Below are 19,934 nucleotides of genomic sequence, written 5' to 3'. Positions count from 1 at the left end.
GTGATGTCCACCAGATGTTGATTTTAGGCCAAAAAATAAACTCTAAATGACATTTTTATTTTACATTTGAAAGAAATGTTATCAGATGTTCACAGAATAAAACAAAACTGTTATTGTACTCAAACAGATAACTATAAATGGTGAATCCAAAGAAACTAAAAATTGTCAAGTGGTCATTTATTTTTCCGGAGCTATATGTTAACCAAAAAATTAACCTCTTTAAGCTCAACATTAAAAATGCATCTTATTTCACTTCAGCTAATATAAATTCATACTTAATAATGAATATGAGCCCTAATTGTCTGTGGATTTTTAAATTTAACCACAATGTGACTTTAATTATTCATATTTGAACCTAATTGTAAGAATATATTGAAATGAAACCAATACATTTTAATACCAAGTATAATGTCTAGTGTAGCTTTGCTCTAATTGTGTTTCATTTTGTCCTTCACTATACATCAAGTCTCAGACAGCATCCACGGCACTACCTGACTGATTTTACAGTCGGTGATTCAGAAACAGCTGTTTAAATATTGTGTTTTCTCAGAAAACATTTTCCTATTACAACCTAATTCTTGACACATGTGAACATCAATGTAATGCTAATTTTTAAAAATGAAGGTCAAACATGCTGCTCGATGAAAGTGTGTGTTCACCTGTTCATGAAGGCCTAAAAGTTGGCTGTATCGTACTCGACAATGCAAGACGCCATTCACATGGATATTGTAAGCCTGAAGAAAGAAAGAAAGAACAGTTTTTTTTGAGTACACACTTAAATTAAACTGCTAATAGACATTTAAGAAAACAATACTAGGATTCATTAATAACTAAACAAAGTCTGTAAAAATTGTGCAACAGAAGCATAAGTAACATTTTTAATAAAACACTTTTTAATAAGTTTCTCAAGCTGCTGAATGTTTTGAGCCCTAAAAGGCACCTAGGTTACACCTTTTTTCAGATTTAATATAGGTCTTTTGTGTCTCCAGAATGTGTCTGTAAAGTTTCAGCTCAAAACACCCATCAGATGATTTATTTTAGCTTTCATAAGTTTCTATTTTATAGCACTGAGCATCAGGTAGAGGTTTTCGTGAACTGTGCCTTTAAGGCTAGTCCTTCACGCCCACCGTTTCCACCTGTCTGTCAGTGTGCCTTAATCTCCTCCCTCGTCTGCATCTCACGCAACATTTGTGAGAAATACTACAGTAAGAACTTTACCAATGATTATTTGATGTATTTGTTGTGGAGTTGCAATGATGAGTCACACACAGTGTCGTTACAAAGTTCACGCACACACAGCGCGCGCGTTTAGCTTTGCACTCTTTTTGCACGCAAATGTGACAGGATACAGGTTAATCCTCACTGCTGTATGGATATCTGTTATGTTAATGTACAAAGTAACCTGATTTAACGTCCACAAACCGGGATTGAAGCGTCTTTTTTTATAATTGTTCTGACACGCGGCTGTGATGATGAAGTAAATCGCTGTAATTCATTACAAACATGCACCGTTTTAAAACATTTTAAAGTTGTAAAACTCACTCTTGATCACATTTGATGATGATTGATGATCCTAGCAAACTGAACAGACCTTTTATTCCCGGTTGCTTTGCACACGTCCTGTCTTGTTGATATGATTATACGCATTACTACGAAGACATGTTAATATGCAGTTGTTAATCAATTCGGTGGGTGGGGAAACTACGCCAAGTTGCAGTCAGTCTCAAAATCGCTCCAATGGGTTCACCGTTTTTGTGTTGTTAAATTGAAAAAAAGGACTGGGTGTGTTTATATCACCCCAATGTGGAGGTATAGACACTATACCTACACATATGTCTGTCCAAACAGCTTGAAAAGTTGATTTTTTCACCATAGGTGCACTTTTAAATACAGTAAATTACAGAATTATTGTGAAATATCACTAAATCTGTTAACTGTAATAACTATAAATTAGGGTGGGGTGAAATCTCAAATGCAAAGCAAAGGTAAGGTAAGCACAGTTGTGTGATCAGTAGTAAATCTCCTCCAGAGGCCAGAAGGCACTCTCGCAAAAAAAACTCCAAATACCCACAATGAAGAAACCCAGAGCATTGCATTATAATAAACAGAAGATTTAACTGTGCTCATTGATTCAACGTGACTAATCAATTACAAGACTATGAAATCACCTCACAGATTTTTCAGATATTTCAAACACTCGACTTAAGTTAAGTTTGGAGTAAAAACATGTTATTCAATGTGGTTTTTTCACATACAGCATTTATATAGTTCACTGGGAAATTATGCAAACAGTTGTCATCATCACAGAATGAATATCTCTATTTAGTTATCATCCAATTACAATGATTTTGCATAGCTTTAGCAAAGGACCTTGAGTCGGGAATCGAACTCTGGTCACCACGAGCACCAAAGTGCTGTATGTCAGCAGATTTAACCACTAGGCTTTTGGCAACAACAAAATATATTTTAAGTTTAAGTTTTAAGACTAAATGAGGGAGTGTAAATGATGAGGCTGTTTTCATTTATAAGTTAACTGTGGCTTTGATAACTTCTAATTAATGTCCTTAAAATGTTATTTATTCCTGGGATTTAAAGTCGGTGTGAACTAAAAGTCGCTCAGATTATTTCAGTAGGATGATATACTTCCAACGGAAATGGAATATTGAGTAGAGGGCGGGGCTTTCTTTTTGTTCATCATTCCCTTATGGTAAACTAATGATAAGAGGAGCGTGGTTAAGAATATTGTGGCTGAAGCCATCAAACTGATGTCATCAGAGAAATACTACTACTCAGAGTGCGGAAGGAAATGGTCAGATTTTGACTGAAGATTTCCAAAGAAATGAAGTAATGAAGACAGCAAAAGTCAAAGATTCATTTTCACTATTTAGCCTGACATATTTACTGCTCCAAAATATTATAAATCTTAAAAAAATAAAATAAAAGAAATAATAATAATAATAATAAAAAAAAAAAAATATATATATATATATATATATATATATATATATATATATATATATATATATATATATATATATATTATATATATTTATATATATATATAAATAGTTTTCAAAGGGAAATTTTTATTTTTTATTTGAAAAAAATATATTTTAGAGCAGTAATCACAATACTGTAATACCGTGAAACTGATATTTTTGTTCAAGGTTATCATACAGTCAGAATCTTATACCAGCCCATGCCTAATGTCATCACATATATCACATTAAAAACTCTATTTAAAACTTTATACATACTTAGAACCCAGTATTTAAAATTCTAATGGCAGTCGGCACAAACAACATTTGATACACATTTTTCTTTACTTGAGGTCGCCTAAAACGTCTTTTTGATGGCAAGAGCTGAAGTTTTATATTTAAGGGATTGGAACAATCTTCAATAATGATGTGTGCTTTCGGTTTAATTCTCATTGAATAAATTTCATTTAGTTGTTTTTGTGCTTAACCTACAATTGCACTGGCAATGCTAACCATCATGTGCATCATTTATAAAAAGACATTTATATAAACAATAATTATAATAACAAAAATTCAGTAATTACATGGGAAACACATTGTTACACAAATCAAAGCCTATGTGTGTTTACATACAGTGACCATGAGAAAATGTTCATATCAGAACACGGTGGTTTGTTGCTATTATTTTAACAATACCACAAAAACAAACAGAGCTATTATCTCTTTTTATACCGAGTCTGAAAACCAACATCATTCGGTTGATCATTTTCTTCATCTAATCATAAGCTTTTCAGCAGTTTCTGATAATCCGTTCACACCAACAGACACTCTACAATGAGACAGGCACAATAATCATGGTAAATATGCAAGAACGTCTCACCACATTTAGTGTCAAAGGATGTGAGAAGCTTTTTTTTCTTATCTGAAACGGTGACGTTTATGGAGCTGCGAGACATTTGCACACTATTGTCTGACTTCCTGATTTGTTGGTGTTTTGACTACTCATCATTTTGCAGCGTTTTTATCCATCTCAATGTGTTGAAACAAATACTGTTCCATTGTCCTTCATGCAGCACAAAATAATATTCCAGTAGGGTAAACAGAGTAATCTAGAAAGTACAGTATTAAAAGACGATTAATAAAGAAACTAGACTCTTATGTAAATTACAGAAAACATGCAATGCATCAACTACTAGACAGCAGTGGTGGAAAGAGTATTGAAAAATCACTCAAGTAATAGTACCATTACTTGCCTAAAATGTAGTACAAGTAGAGTAAAGGTATCTTTTGTAAATATTACTCAAAGTATGAGTAAAAAGTAGCCCTTTCAAAAGTACTCAAGAGTAGTGAGTAGCGAGTATTACATTGTTAAAAGTTAATGCATTTACATGTAATTTATACATGCGAGTATAAACGTAACATTCTGTAGTGCATCGAGTTATTGTCCAGCATGCACACATCATCATAAGATGTTAATATTAGGTTAGATTTAGGTTGTGATGTCAGGTGACCAAAATTCAATGTCTAACCAACGTCTAAATACAAAGCAATTTTGATGTCCAATAATGACATCAAATGACGTTAATATTTGGTTGATTTTAGGTTGTGTTGGAAAGTGACCAAAATCCAACGTCGAGCCAACATCTTAAACCAAAATCATGTTGATGCCAAATATTGACATTTATTCATCAAGTATAGCAACTAAGATCCAACATCTGATAGATGTCTTAGTGGTAACATCCACACAACGTCAAGCTGTAACATCATTAGATGTTGATATTTGGTTGGTTTTAGGTTGGACATTGACGTAATGCAACGTCAAAATGCAACGTCCCCATGACGTTAGGGTAGAATGTCAATCTGATGTCATGTTGAGGTCTCGTCTCGTTGACAGCACTAAAAATGTACTCAAGTGAAAGTTAAAGTACACCTTTTTAAAACTACTCAATAAATTACAATTCCTTAGAAAAAATACTCAATTACAGTAATTTGAGTATTAGTTACTTTACACCATTGCTAGACACATACCAAAATACAAAGAAAAAAAATAGACCTTCAGAATGAAAGAACACAATTATGAAGGGTGGTGTTTCAAACACACTGAGTTGAAGAGAATACAGCATATTTTGGGGGCATTTTTGTGGGTCATTTGGCCTTTACAATATGCAATAAAACCATGTTGCATACTGTGACCCCAAAACATTTGACATTGTTTGGTTTGTTTCAGGAGGTTGTTCTGTGTCATTTTCCGTCTTACTGCACCAAACTATGATTTCAATCAACCTCAATGAATTCACATACATTCTGTATTTAAAACGAAAAAGAACTCTGACAAATGTGTATTGCACACAATGATCCAACTACTGACTACTGAAATGACTCATTAATGATATCAAAGCAAGAGCGACTTTACTAACAGAAGTAGGATGGAACTGCCATGTCCTTAAATGTCTCCAAATAAAAAAAGGGAAGAATGAATAAGCAAGTATGTAGGAAGTTCTAACCCTTCCTTGAAGGTTTTTCCCCTCGTTTGGGCAGGAAGTCTGACATTTAAATCGCAGCCCCCTCATTTCTGTAGCTCCTCTGCATATTTAGTAATATATACACCTCCAAAGTATACTACACAACTCTCTGTTGAATACTGTAGAGGAAGACAAACTTTAAAATGTCTAAAGAAAAATATCTTCATTCTTGAGGGATACAGGGAGAAACAAAGCATTCATTCAATGGTTTTAAATCAGCCTGAGAACATTTGGCAATGTAAATGAAGCAGAAACAAAATAAAATGTAAATATTAGTACATGTTAAAACAAAGTGCCTCTTTATGCTTTTTCAAATATAATACCTTTCACCTAGTTAGTAATGTAGGTGTTTGTGAATGTACAAGACTGAAAAGTTTTACAATTCCTCCCCCAAAAAAGAACTTATTCTGAACTGCCTAAAGCAAATTGTCAGTAATTTGTTTCAAATATGCATAAATCCAGACTACAGACTACTCCTTCTTCATTGGCTGCCTGAAAGCAGCAGTTACTTGACCCTCAAAGACTTTAGTTGTGTGTAAGGGCTGGAAAAGTTTAGTTTGTGTTGTCAATATGTTGAAAAGATGTTTTTTTCTTTCCTCTATATTCAACGATTGGAAGGACTGGTGTAGGGCTGTGCGATTTGGAGAAAATATCTAACTTGATTTTTTAACACCTATTGCCATTTCAATTCGATTTGCAATTTAATTGTTAAGATTTTAACTAACTCCAACATTTATTCAAATTTGTATATAAATATTTAGAAATTAAATGCTCATTTTTAGTAGCTTTTCCAAAACTTTCAGGTAAATATTCATGACCTAATGTTTCATGTAATGTCTACGTACACTACGTGAAAAAAAAATGTACGTTCAAATTGATTACAGCATATCAAAAAAGGGTTGATGGGCGTCACTTGGTGATTTCCAAAAATCTGATTAATTTTAATAAACTATTAGAATAACCATATTTTATCCATAACCTACAGAAGAAAAAAATAGAAGCTAATAGTTACATTAAAAAAACAACACGCAAATAAAAAGCCATCAGCCTTTCCATTTTTGCAACCCCTGGGGTGATTACGTTATATTAAAGAAAAAGCACGTTGATTTTATGGCACCAGGTTAAACTTTGCCACCTTTACGGCACTCACATACATTCAAAATAAATAGAGGCCACAACCGGACATGGAGGATGGTCTCCATGTGGTGTTCTTCGAAATTAATTGATAAATAGACTTGGGCCTATTGGTATGTGTGCGCCGTTGTGTGCAAGGTTTATATATTTATAACCACCTCAGAGGATATTGGGGGTCTTGAGTCACCTGCATTGCTATTATGGGGTCACGGGTTGAAAAGTTTGGGAACCCTTGACCTAGACAACTTAGTTTAATACGGGAACTTTAAACTAAAGGTTGGTTTTGAAATCTTGCATTAGCCACTAATGGTATAAAGAAATGCAATGAACCCTTGTGGCAAAATTTATCCTCAAGTCATTGTATAAGGAATCAGAATCTTCAGTAGTTTTGAAAAACATCCTTATAGGTACATCCGATGATTTCACTCATATTCCAGTTAGTCATGCAAATTCGCCACCCTGACAGACAGAAAGCTGCTTAGGTTTCATTTACACCTGGTATTAACATATGATGTTTTTGATCCAATTACAAATGGGTTATGCTGAATAAAAGGTTTAAATGTTCCTTTTTAAAAATAGTTTAGGCTTGTGTATACTTTAAACCACGTCCTAAAGTAGTTAATAAAATAAAATTCTATGAAAGGAAATGCTGGATTTCACACAATTCGTTCATGTTGTCCCAACACAAATTGATTGTTAACTGAATTGCTTTTGCAAATTTAAGTTAATTGAACATAAAACAATTAAGTAGTCCTAATAAAATAATAATAATTTGAATAATAATAAATCTTAATATATTTTTAGTGTGTGGACTGCTTTTTAGACACAAATAAAAAATAAATAAATAAAATGAATTATTATATAAATAAATTACATATAAAGGCTAATAGTATAAACTATTCTAAAAGATTATAATTTTTAAATAATAAATTATGCATTAAGACAACATTAGCTATGCTTTTATCAATAAATGCAAATTAACTTTATGCACAAAACTGGATTATCACAGAAAAGACTTGCGAATAAAGCAGCGTTTCCATCCAATGAGTAAAAGCGGAAAAAAATAGCCACTTCCTAATTTTCTGGTGCCAAATATCAAGAGTAAAAATTTGCTGCGGTAGGAGAAGCTGCGTGAATCTTTTTATTAAATTTCTCATTTAATAAATGACTTGCGCTTAGAAGGCAATCCTGACACGCAGGGAACGCGCGGTGGTGTTTAAAGTCATGGGATGCGGAGCACAGACACTCTTGATTCTGGAGGTCATTGATAATATTAATACTGAAACGGTTATGGCGTTTTAGAATGACCAAAACAACATTTTAGATCTTTAACAATGTGCCCAGCCTGCTGGTTTGTCCATTTTTATCATCACATGATCTCTTATGACAAAATCACATGACTTTATTTAACGCGCATACTGGAATTTGTTCAGTAAGTGTATCCATCGTAGTTTATGCGCATCTTTTCTTATCGAATAAAATAAAAAAATTTTTCAAAATTTATGCTCATCTTGGCATTTCCATCAACTGTTTTTTATGCGCATCTCCAAAACGTGCATAAAAATAGGTGGATAGAAACGTAACTATTGAGATTAAGTGCTGAAAATAAAATAAATTATATATCTTGTCTATTATTGTAACTTGATAATGAATAAAAAAAAACTATGTAAAAAAAAATGTCATTATTGTTTGTAAACAAATAAAAGCTTTATTATAGCATTCAATTAATACTGAAACAACACTAGTTTGAACAGCTAGGAAATAGAAAAGTGTAAAGCAAGAAAGTAATTTTCTATCCATCAAAGAAATGATCTGAGCATGTGTGATTCATACATCTGGCCAATCCAGCTCTCAGTGGCCTTGAAGGACTTATCTATTGAGGTCGTCATTGATGGTTCTCTCTGAATCAGTCACAGAAGGAAACAAACAACTTGTCAATCTGTTAAGAATGACTCACGATGTCTTCACAGCAGTGTATTAAAAACCTTTGGGGTTTATTGGAGGTGTTTCGAGAGAGAGGAGAACAGTGGAGCTCATAAAAACCTAATCCAAATCATTTGGTGTCTGAGAACTGAGAAGAGCCGACATCACAAGCTACCCATCTGTACTACATCTGCAGACACAAGTACAGAATCTGCCAAATCAGACTGCACTGTGTGTCCTTAAACAGAATATGCTTTATTATCAATTCCCCAGTGCAATACAGATGTAACCACAAGAGCTGAAGACGTCTGTTATGGACAGGCTACAGAAGCTACAAGCTTTAGAGAAAAATCTGATATTGCGATGTTTTATTTTTCTATGATAAATATTGTGATGGTTTGAATAGCTCGATTTAACGATTCTAGAAATATTAAGGTACAGAAATTTGATTATCACAATGCAAAAAATGCTTTTCTTACTTTGTTTTGCCTTGTTTCTAGTCCGTATATCAAAAAAAAAATCTTACACCAACTAAAAATACTGTTTTGTTTTTACTGTCAGAAGAAATAAGAGAAAATTAAGAGTTTTTTGTTTGTTTTAAGGAAATTATCTGACAGTGGGGTAAGTGAAATATTTTAGTTTTTTTTTTTTGCTTTGAAATATACACTGTAAAACCCAAAAAGTTAAATTAACTCAAACAATTTGAGGAAACCGATTGCAACAAACCATTTAGGTTCAAAAATTAATCCTAATAAGTGCTGTGAACTTAATCCATTTGATGTAAGCAGAGCAAAATGAGCCCAGTAAAACCCAATAAATAAAGCGATGTGACTATTGCGGATGCAAACATTGCAATATCTATGCAGAAATGTTATATTGTGCAGCTCTAATGCACAATATTATCACAATATTGACATAAGCTACAAAAATGATTACTTTTGGTATTGCTTTTGGTATGTGTTCAGATGTTTTAAATGAATTAAATTACAAAATGACTGTAAAGCAAATTTTGGCTTCACACTAAGGTCTATTAGTACATTAATTAATATCATGTACCGCTATTAAGTTTCCAGTCATTCTGAAAGATTTGACAATCTTGCACTGCATACGGCTGTGAAAGAGAGACATGCCAGAGGAACTGAGACATTGTGAATCCAATTCACACAATAACAAGTCTAGAAGATGCTGGCTGAAGCTTGTTTCTGAACAACCATTCAAACAGAAACACTGAAACTGACAAAGCTTCCTAATCTGATTCCACTTTCAATGCAATAATCCCTGCGGTATTTGAGCCCTTATTGTTATTCATTAAGTCCTGTGGAGTGACAGACAAGGTGTAATATTAAGTTGACAACTTATGAACGCTGCATGAGGTACAGTAGGCCTAAATATATATTATTAAAACTGCAAATCACATCACATGCATGTTTCTTTTTTTAGTACTATACATACCATTACATCAAACAAATAGGTTTTGCTCAAATTATGTTAACTTGATTTAAGTAGAATCATAAAAATGAAAAACATTTTTTCATTCTATTTTACTTTTTTTGGACACCATATTTTAAAATGGACTTTAGTAATCAAAGCATATGCAGTTCATTTAATCACCAAAAAATTTAATTCAAACCCATCTATTTAACTAAATAACAAATTGTTTTCATATAGTTTAACAAAAAAACTAAAAAAAACTAAATAGAATTTACTTTTTTTTTATTCTATTTGATTTTCTTAAGATGTACATGCTGTACAAGCAGTGCTATATTTGAGTCACAAAAATATTATTTTGACTCCGAGTGAATTTTTCTTATAGGGATTTGACAGCTTAAAAAGGTAAAAGCATCTCATTTCACATTTAACAAAACAAACAGTGCCATTCATTAAACTTTCTCCAAATCTGTGACATTCCACTTTAAATGGTATACGCCTTTAAACAAAATTTTGTCAGTTTATATTCACGCTAAAGATACTGCCAGAGTTGTTTTCCCGATTTATTTATTTGCACCTTCATCAGGATAACCTTATTCTGACAGTGTGATGGCATAAGATAAGTGACTCACTGAATCATCAACTCCCTCAGTAAGCCTTCTTTCTTTTATTAAGATTAGATTTCAAAGTAAATTGGCCATAGTGTGTGAATGGAAGAGTGTGTGGGTGTTTCCCAGCACTGAGGGTTGTACTTACAGTGCTGGGTTGCAGCAGAAAGTGCTAAAACATATGCCAGAGTAATTGCTGATTCATTCCACTGTGGTGACCCCTGATAAAGCAGGTACTAAGCCAAAGGAAAAGTAAGTGAGATTTGCTATTAAGGAATCCTCCAACGTGTTTAAGAATCATTAGCAATTTCTCCTTAAATAGCAACAAAGCAGATCTATAATATTTCTTTATATTTACTCAACTGTAAGTTACTAGCTAACTGATGATATACATGTATGGCAAAACAAAGCAAGATTTAAGCCCAACCAAAAATCAATTTGTCGATTACATTTTGAACAGTCTACTATACAGTCAAAATTTGCCCTAAATGAGACTGACTCATTTGACTAATCTGATTGGACATGTTCCCTCTTGTTCAAGCATTCATTCATATTTCTGCCTTATATCTACTTATAAGTTTCCAGTCATGTAGGTTTTTGAATGGGTTCACTATAAAGCTTCATTCAGCTGATTTGTTTATATGCGCCTTACCTTATTATGTCAGTATATGATGTTTTAAATGAGTCACTGAATCACTCTCTCGACTGATTTGCTTAAAAGCATTAAGAATTGTACAAGCTTTTGTTGATATATTTGTATTTCTACAAATTAAGACATTTCAAAACTGGTGTTTAATTAATTTGGGTACAATTTGTAATAGATTAAATAGATGTAAAAGATATTCTAAAACAATAGTTTTGATGACCACATTTTATGTGTCATTTCTCTTACTGTTTTAGGCCTACTATATGTGACCCTAGTTTAGTTTAGTTTAAAACTTTAATAATCCCCTTGGGACAATTCATTCTGACATGGTGGTGCTTCACATATAACAAGAACACACTTAACACAAACACCAACACTTAACATCAAGTACACACACACACACAATAATAATTTAACTATAACTAATAATAATAATACTTTGATTAACTGCATTTATTACATAACCGAATTGCTTCAGGCACAAAAGCAAATTTATAAGGATTTGTAGAACATCTTATTGCCCTTAAACGTCGCCCAAGTGGCATCCACTCAAAATACCTGCTCAAGGGGTGTGTGCTGTCTCCTAGTATTTTATGTGCTATCCTCAATACCTGCTGTTTGTAATAGTATGCCAGACTTCGCAGGGGAACTCCTAAAATTTGAGCACAAATTAACAATGCCTTGAAGAAGATTCTTGTTTTTTATAGAAAGTGAAGCAAACCAACAAATAAAGGAAAAGGGCAAAATACTTTCAATAAATGAATTGTGAAAGGTCTTAAGAATAACTTTCTCTACATTAAAGCAGTCTTTGATGAGCCTTATTAATAATTGTATGTGTGTTTTGATCCAATTTCAACCCGTTGTCAATAATTGTTCCTAGGTATCTATATTCCCCCACAACCTCGACCTGTGTGTCATTCATGACCACCCTTTGGAGAACAGGTGTTTTTTTTTGCCAAAGTTAATGATAATTTCTTTGGTTTTTGACACATTCAGGTCTAGTTTCATTTTATTGCACCATGAGATAAAATCATGCATGACTGGACCATAATCCTGGTCTGAGTGAGAAAGCAAGGATAAAAGCACAGTATCATCTGCATATTTAACCAAGTACCTATTTTCCTGTGTACTCTGACAATCATTTGTATATAATATGAAAAAAACAGGAGAAAGTACGCAGCCTTGTAGAGAGCCTGTAGAAATATTAATGATGTCCGATAATGTCCGACCCTGGAATATTATTGGCAATATCCAAGTATATATAGAATGGGTCTATATTGATGATATTGTCTTTGTTTCCAAAAATCATTAGGATTAGAAAAGGTGATTTTTTCAGATTTTTTACCTCGCAGACTCCAGATTTCTAAATAGTTGCAATAAACATTTGGAAGCATTGTAAGTCTTTCATGACTGGAACGAAGACTTTTCATGGACAGATCTTTTAAGAGACTGCTCAAAGTGTTATGACAATATCAGGGTTTAACACTAAGGATTTTTTGGACTGGCCCGGTCAGGCCAGTGGTTCAGATTTTCACTTGCCCTGCCAAATAAATAGCTATTTCTTTGCCACATATTTTAAATAATGTGTCAAAAATAACATCTGTGAATTTTTTATTTAAATATTTAAAAAATTTTAATAAATGTATAATGAGCAAAATTCTTAGTGTTATGCAAACAAAAAGAGCAGTATGGCAAATGTGCAAGTATTTTATTGCAGTTCTAAATGATTTAACTAAAGGTAACTGCTTTGCCAAACTGACAGCAAACTGCAAAACATCAATTCATTTTTTTCGTTGCATTGTACCCACATAAACGTCTGACTCATAATTTGACATTGCCGCCATGTTGCTGCCTCTTTGCTGTACTGGTTTTTACCAAGTTACGGACAAAAATAACATGCTCACAACATCCAATCAGATAAGATGAACCAAAAAGCAATATGGTGTTTACGATATCACAGAGAAGGTAGCATTTAAAGGCTTAAAAGCACAAACTGTTTCTCGGTTCTAAGACTGTACTGGCATGCAATTAACAAATAGTCACAGGTACATTTGGTACAGGTATAGGTGAATTGGGTATGCTTAAATTCTCTATATACAGTCAGTTTTGAGTAGGGCTGAACGATAGTGGTAAATTCTGACATTGCGATATTTTGTTTAGCCACGATATATATTGCGATATGGATAAAATTTCAATAGCTCAATTTGGAAAAATTTCCATAATTTGTATCTGGGATGATCAAGTCTTTTTGCATACATTGCATCTGCATAAGATATAATGAATTGCAAGTAAAAATAAATAAACAAACAGTGCTTTATGGTTTTCTGAGGAATCAAACAGTATTGAGGTATAGAAATTGAACATTGAACGAATGTAAAATAACATGGTCATCCTCGTACAAATAATTAAAAAATAATGACATTTAATAATATTTTTATCTTTACTAAATAATCTAATCCTGTGATGTGACTATTGCAGATAGACACATCGCGATATCGATCCTCAAATGATATATTGCTCAGCCCTAGCTCTAAGTGACTTGATTACAAAAGGCACAACAGCTTAACATTTTAAAGTGAAGATTCACACACAAAAAAATTAAACGTCTATCATCTACTCACATTTCACTTGTTCCAAACCTTTTGGAATTCTTTCCTCCATTGAACACAAAATAAGATATTTAGAGGAAAGTTGGAAAACCTGTAACCACCGACTTCCAAAGTGTTTGTTTTTGCTAACTTACTATGGATGTTAATGATAATATGTTTTCAGCATTATTCGAAATATCTTCTTTTATGTTTAACAGAAACTAATAAAGGTTTAGAACCACTTGAGAGTGAGTAAATAGTGAGTACTTTAGAATTTTTGAGTGAACTATTTCTTTGTCAATCTGTCAGTCAAATTCTGAACAGTCATTAGTAGACTACAGTAATGGTTCTTGTTATATGAAGAATAGAGCAGATTTGTTCACTTCAAAAGACATGTTCAACGCCTGTCTCATTCTCCAAATGTAAAGACGTTTGACCTCCAGAAAACTTACCACATACGAAGATCCATTTTCATCGGAGCGGACCTCCGTCTCAGGAATGGAGAAATGCATATTCTCCTGTAAAACTACACGTCTTTGACCAAGTTTAAAATGCTGATAAAGGCGAGAATGTTCGCGGAAAGCCCTTGCTGTTGCGTTGCTGTCATGCAGAGAGCAAAACTGAATGACGGCGAGCCTCACTTGCTCTGAATCCCAGTGTAGTCCAATCCAGTCCAGTCCAATCCACAGTTATATCACGACAGAAAAGTTATTTTTCAACAAAGTGGACTATTTAAAAAAACTTTACAAAGGCTCAAAGCTGAACTTTTCCAATAAACATCTAAGCAGCAGCCATGTTGCAGCTAGAGGTAATTCCACGTATATTGTAGGCAACTCATGTCCAAATCTGTCCTCTCACTTCCTCGTACACTGTAAAACAATGTGGAAATCGAGTCTGTAAAATCACGCAAGGCCCACGGTCCAATTAACTTTCAGATTTACTTAACGTAAAGGTGCTCCGCGCTTCTCCACAGCCCCCGTTTCTACCTACGTTGGTACATACGAGCGAGTATGGAGAGGAAACAAATGAAGAAACTGTTTGTCGCAGCATGCATTTCGAGATGGCGATGCAGCGATCGTTCTTGTTAGGGGCGTTAGGAAGAGCACACATCAGTTTACGTTGCAGAGATACCTTTCAGAGCCGCGTAAGATTAAGCCGCTGTGCGCTGTAATGTATTCAATATGTATCTGCGCTCTGCCGAAGCATTGCAACAGTCTGGATCAAACCATTCTCGTACCGCGGGGGGAGTTATTGCGTAAAAACGTTCGCTTGAGATGCATTGCGTTGGCATGAGCGGTGCAAGAGTTTGTAGTAAACAATCTCTTTGTAACTGACTAAACTTTGATGTAATTTATCATTTGTGTATTTTAACTTAGTAGTTCTCAAGGCAACCATATATGCTCATCTTTTTAGGAACCACCTTAAAATACTATATAGTTTATAGTGTGCGTTGTATCATTTTCTATGATACAATATATTTAAATAGATCTAAAATATTCTTTAGGAAATAGTTTGCATTATGTTATCTCATTTCATTTTTCTATCTGTATGGTAGCCTATTTTATTTATTTATTTATTTTAATAATTTTGATTACATTTTAATTTGTTTTTATCGTTTTAATCAACATAATCAAACAATGTTTTGTTTGATTTGTATTAAATAATACTGTATTCATTAATTAATAAATTGTTGCATTTGTTTGTTTTCAATACAAATGTGGTTATTTATCTATCTTACTATTTAATTTAATTTTATTGTTATTTAATTTATTTACTTAAATTGTTTATAATATGTATTATATATTTTTATTTGCACTTTAAACGCTTAAAAAGTTTTGTTTGTTGTTTAATTAATTCCTTTAACAGTTCTATTAATTTTTGATCATTTTATAACAATAATCTTTTGAAAAAAATACAATATTATACAAATTTATTTTAAAAGTATTTGAAAATATTTCTTAATAAATAAAATATGCATTTGATTTTATTATTATTTATATATTTCTTTATTTTATTATGCGTTATCTTGACAAATGCACTGAACACTGGCATGCTGCATAATTTCAGACTGGATTAAAAACTATGAGGAGTAAATCAGCTCATTTTATATGGAGGTATGGATCAGGGATCCATAAGAAAACCCCCTCTGTTTTTGTGAGCCTCTATCGACATTTCACAATGAGAAATGCAAAATATTTGCGCCGTCTGGTTGTCATGAATAATGAATGGGGTCGCGGTCATTGGACGTCATGCGATCATCTAGTCACATGACTTAGCTTTGGCAAAAATCAAAATGACAGCTAGTGTAAAAGTGTCTTCTATGTGTTTATGTACTGTTTTATTACTTTTATTCAATGTATATGTCAACAGTCAGGACACCGATGCACAGGTGAGAAAATCGACTGGTGCGGTGCAAAATTAACCTAAATAACCTCTTTAAATGGCACCGTTATTTTTATGATGTCATCACAGTTGACTATAGACATTACGAAATGATTTATGCATGCATGTTGGCGTATAATATTTTGAAAGCTTTCACATTTATTGTCTATAGTTATGTCAGATGTGTGAAGGAACGGTACGACATGATAGTCCGGTGTGGGGTTTCTGCCTAACAAAAGGATATATTAAGGGTCACTGCTGTTTTAAAAACAATACCAGCGATGTCGACACTATTATAGGGTAGGTTCATTTACTAGTATTCCATTTTATTATTGTAATATATAATTTTCCGATTACACATGTTAAAACATCTGTTCTGCTTTAGGTTGGACTTGTCAAACTGTTCTATCAGTCATGTAGAGCACCTTTATAATTCATCCACTGCACTCATCATGTAGGTACTTTAATCATAATAATCTGAGCGTTATACTCACTGTTATAATAAACGGAATGACAAACTGTCTTTGTTCTACAGAGATCTCTCCAACAACCCCATCTCCAACCTGAGTGATTTTGTGTTTCAGGGTTTCAGCCAGCTTACACAACTGTAAGTTATTCATGAGTGGAGAATATCATGTTCATAACATTCAAGGCTGCATGTGGTTTCAAAATGAGGGGTCAAGGAAGTGTTATGGAACAGTGTAGTAACACTGATTAATTCAACATAATGCTGGAAACATTTCTTTGAGATTTTGGTCTATGTTGACAAGATTACATATAGGTTTATGACAGTGTAAATGTTTCTTATTGCTATAACTACTGAAGCTTTTATCACGATATTCGCTAAAAGGATTAATTTAACAGGCAAAATAACCAAATATATTTGAAGAGTTCAGATGCAAAAACCTCTACATGCCATCTGAAATTTTCTTCTAAAATGAGCATTTTTATCAGTCTCCAGTGTGTAGGTTCAGTATTTTCACTTTTATGGCAAAGAATAAGTGCTTTTCATTGTTTTCAAAGTGACAAGTGCTTTTTTTTCAGACAGCACTTATAGAGGTTTTTGCATCTGAACACTTCATTTTTTGTTTATGTGTGTGTCTGTGCACTGTAGTGCTTTATTGTATATAAGGTTTATAGAAAATAAATGTTTTAAAAGAAAAACTGCAAAAGGATTACAATCAGTAACACTTTACAATAAGGTCTCATTAGTTAACGCATTAAAATCAGCAGTATGAGCTACATTTATCACAGTTACTCAATGTTTGTTAAAAACTTAAATGAATTAGCTATTAATATATAATAAAACATTATAACATGATTATTAAGCATTAATTAAGAAACAACAAGGGCAGTTCACTCAAAAATGAAAATTTACTCACTTTATATGCACCGAGTGGGTCCAAATCATTGTTTCTTTGTTTCTGTCGAACACAAAAGAAGACACTTTGAAAAATGTCACAATTCTGTTACCGCTGACTTCCATGGTAGGAAAAACAACTACTGTGTAAGTCAATGGTTACAGATTTCCAACATTTTTCAGAATATCTCTTCAACAGAAGAAATGTTTATGACAAAAGGGTAATTGATGACAGAATTTTCAGTTTCGGATGAACTATCCCTTTAACAAACAATAGGCCTCATCTTCATGCATTGACTTATGTACCTAATAAAGTTACCCATGTAAACAGAAAATATAAATAAGGTTTTATTAAGTATTAGGAAAGCATCTAAAATATTGAAAATATTGATTTAATGTGATATTCTGATACCAAACGACACTTTTTGATATCTTCCTAACGGGGCACAAAACTATTCACAAGCCCCTTCACCTTTAATGTTCCATCGTAGTGGAATGACATGCCAAACTTAATGTAAACAGCAGATTCTCTGACCATATTAATAAACATCTGAAGAGGAATCAGTTCATCAATACTTGATCAATGGTGCTCCCTATTTATTTGCACTTCATGTTTTTTATGAACACTCCATGTTTCTGGGAAAACTGCAATTTTGGAGTGTGCTTCATACGGGTGAGTGGGCTTACCTGTAGGAGATACACTGTAATCCTCTTCATATGCACCAAACACTTTTCTATAAGCACTCCATGTTTTCTGGAAAACATTGTGCAAAATCTGAGTGTGCCTCACACAGGTAAATGGACATGACAAACCACCTATAGAAACACACTAATTCCTCTACCGCTCAACATGAACCATACACATCCTACAAACCACTTTGTTAATAGGAATCAACCATTTTTAAAAAGCTACACTGATTTATCCTTGTCAGGGCTTCTACACGTTGCTGCTCTATGTGTATTTGAAGTGTTTCTTTTATCCTCATTTGCAAGTCGCTTTGATGAAAGCAGGTGCTAAATGTACAAATGTAAATGCAACAACTTGACAGAAACTAACTGCTAAATTTAAGCTAACTTGACCAGTCTCTGTTTAGTTTTACTACCATCAAAACTGGAGTGTCCGGGGGGCAGAGCCACATGGGAGAAGGTCGAAGTGAAAAACATTACCAGAATCTGTGAAGGTCAAAAAAATGCCTGCAAATCAAACAGCGCGATGCGTAAGTAATCTAGACAAACAGACATCTTAATCTGTAAAATGCAAAGCCTTTATATTGTTTTGTCTTCAGCCTTGAACTGCCCTGAAAACTCATTCTGGCAGCCCATACGGGCCAGGATTTTCGAGTGTAGCTGTCTTGACAATTTCCATGGGTACAAATGCATGAGACAGGTGAGACTCCTGGACAGTCATCCCACCAGTTAGCCATGCTTCTGTGTTTCACGTGTTCATTGTTACTTCTTATGCATTGCAAGGGAGAATTTCCCATAGTTAAGGTGCTCGGATACTCACCGCATCAACAGTGGTGGTTTCTTCTGTGCTCTGGTTCACACAAAGACGAAAAGTCAAGAACACTTGAGTTTTAAAGAGACTGACTATTGGAGTGAGAGCCCTAAAAATGCATCAGGTGCATTCAAATGATGCATCCAAATACTGAGTATCATACACTGGAAAGTTAACCACCAGTTTCTTATTCTTTTAACTAACCAAATGCAAGTTTACATGACATTGTTATTAATGTTTTAAATGAATAAGTTTAAACACAGCTTGTGTTTCAGTCCTTTTAACCTTAATGTCCTTAAAAATCGTTTTATTTATATATCTTATAAAGTATTTCATGAACTGACATATTCACAGCCATAAAGAGGCTGGTTTGCAGAAGGAAAACTGACCACATACTGAACTTGCTGATCCTATTTGGAAAGCTGCCACATTTCTGACAAATGTTTTTACTCTAAACAATTGAAAATGAAGCACTGAGATATTTTAATGATGGTTATGAAGGACAAATACTGTATGTTGCTTTAGAAGAAAATGATCTTCATTTTAAAAAGTGTTTAAAGACTAAAGTATTTTTGACATTTTACAAGGGAGTAAATGTGAAAATGTAGATTGTAACTGTCACATTCTGCTGTTTACAGATGTCTTGTGTTAGTCAGCTGATAATAGTTCCTGCAATGCTTGTCTTTGTTGGCAGTGTAAAAGTAAAGCTAGTAAATGTTTCATCTGCTAATATGAGATAATATTCTGACACACTGTTTGCCGAAAACTGACATAAATGTTTTTTTTGTCAATAATGTAATATTGTGGTATGCATGTACCTTGTTAACCTGGTACCTAAAATAAAGATCTGTTAAAAAATAATAAATC

The 19,934-nt window shown here is 33.4% G+C and overlaps 2 protein-coding genes across 2 annotated transcripts in view; one reads left to right on the top strand and one right to left on the bottom strand.

The window, feature by feature from the left end:
- snx17 (sorting nexin 17) overlaps window positions 1-15,054 on the bottom strand; it is a 103,923-nt gene extending 88,869 nt beyond the window's left edge. Inside the window, exons 1-2 of the mRNA XM_056481491.1 lie at window positions 14,280-15,054; window positions 660-734 (exon numbers count right to left, since the gene is read on the bottom strand). Coding sequence (XP_056337466.1) covers window positions 660-734; window positions 14,280-14,339 — 135 coding nt within the window. The 5' untranslated portion in view covers window positions 14,340-15,054. The remainder of the gene's footprint in view (window positions 1-659; window positions 735-14,279) is intronic.
- A 1,037-nt stretch (window positions 15,055-16,091) lies between these two features.
- On the top strand, window positions 16,092-19,926 carry atraid (all-trans retinoic acid-induced differentiation factor). The gene is given in 8 exon segments (XM_056481292.1): window positions 16,092-16,216; window positions 16,382-16,509; window positions 16,595-16,663; window positions 16,745-16,816; window positions 18,665-18,786; window positions 18,856-18,956; window positions 19,040-19,067; window positions 19,070-19,926. Coding segments are annotated over 8 exon segments (690 nt in total). The 5' UTR covers window positions 16,092-16,120; the 3' UTR covers window positions 19,144-19,926.
- Window positions 19,927-19,934: the final 8 nt, after the last annotated feature.

The sequence above is a fragment of the Danio aesculapii genome, chromosome 20 (genome assembly GCF_903798145.1).
Source record: "Danio aesculapii chromosome 20, fDanAes4.1, whole genome shotgun sequence".
In the NCBI taxonomy this organism is placed as follows: domain Eukaryota; kingdom Metazoa; phylum Chordata; class Actinopteri; order Cypriniformes; family Danionidae; genus Danio; species Danio aesculapii.
The sequence above is the reverse complement of the archived record's forward strand: the minus strand, read 5'-3'. Positions and strand labels throughout refer to the sequence as shown.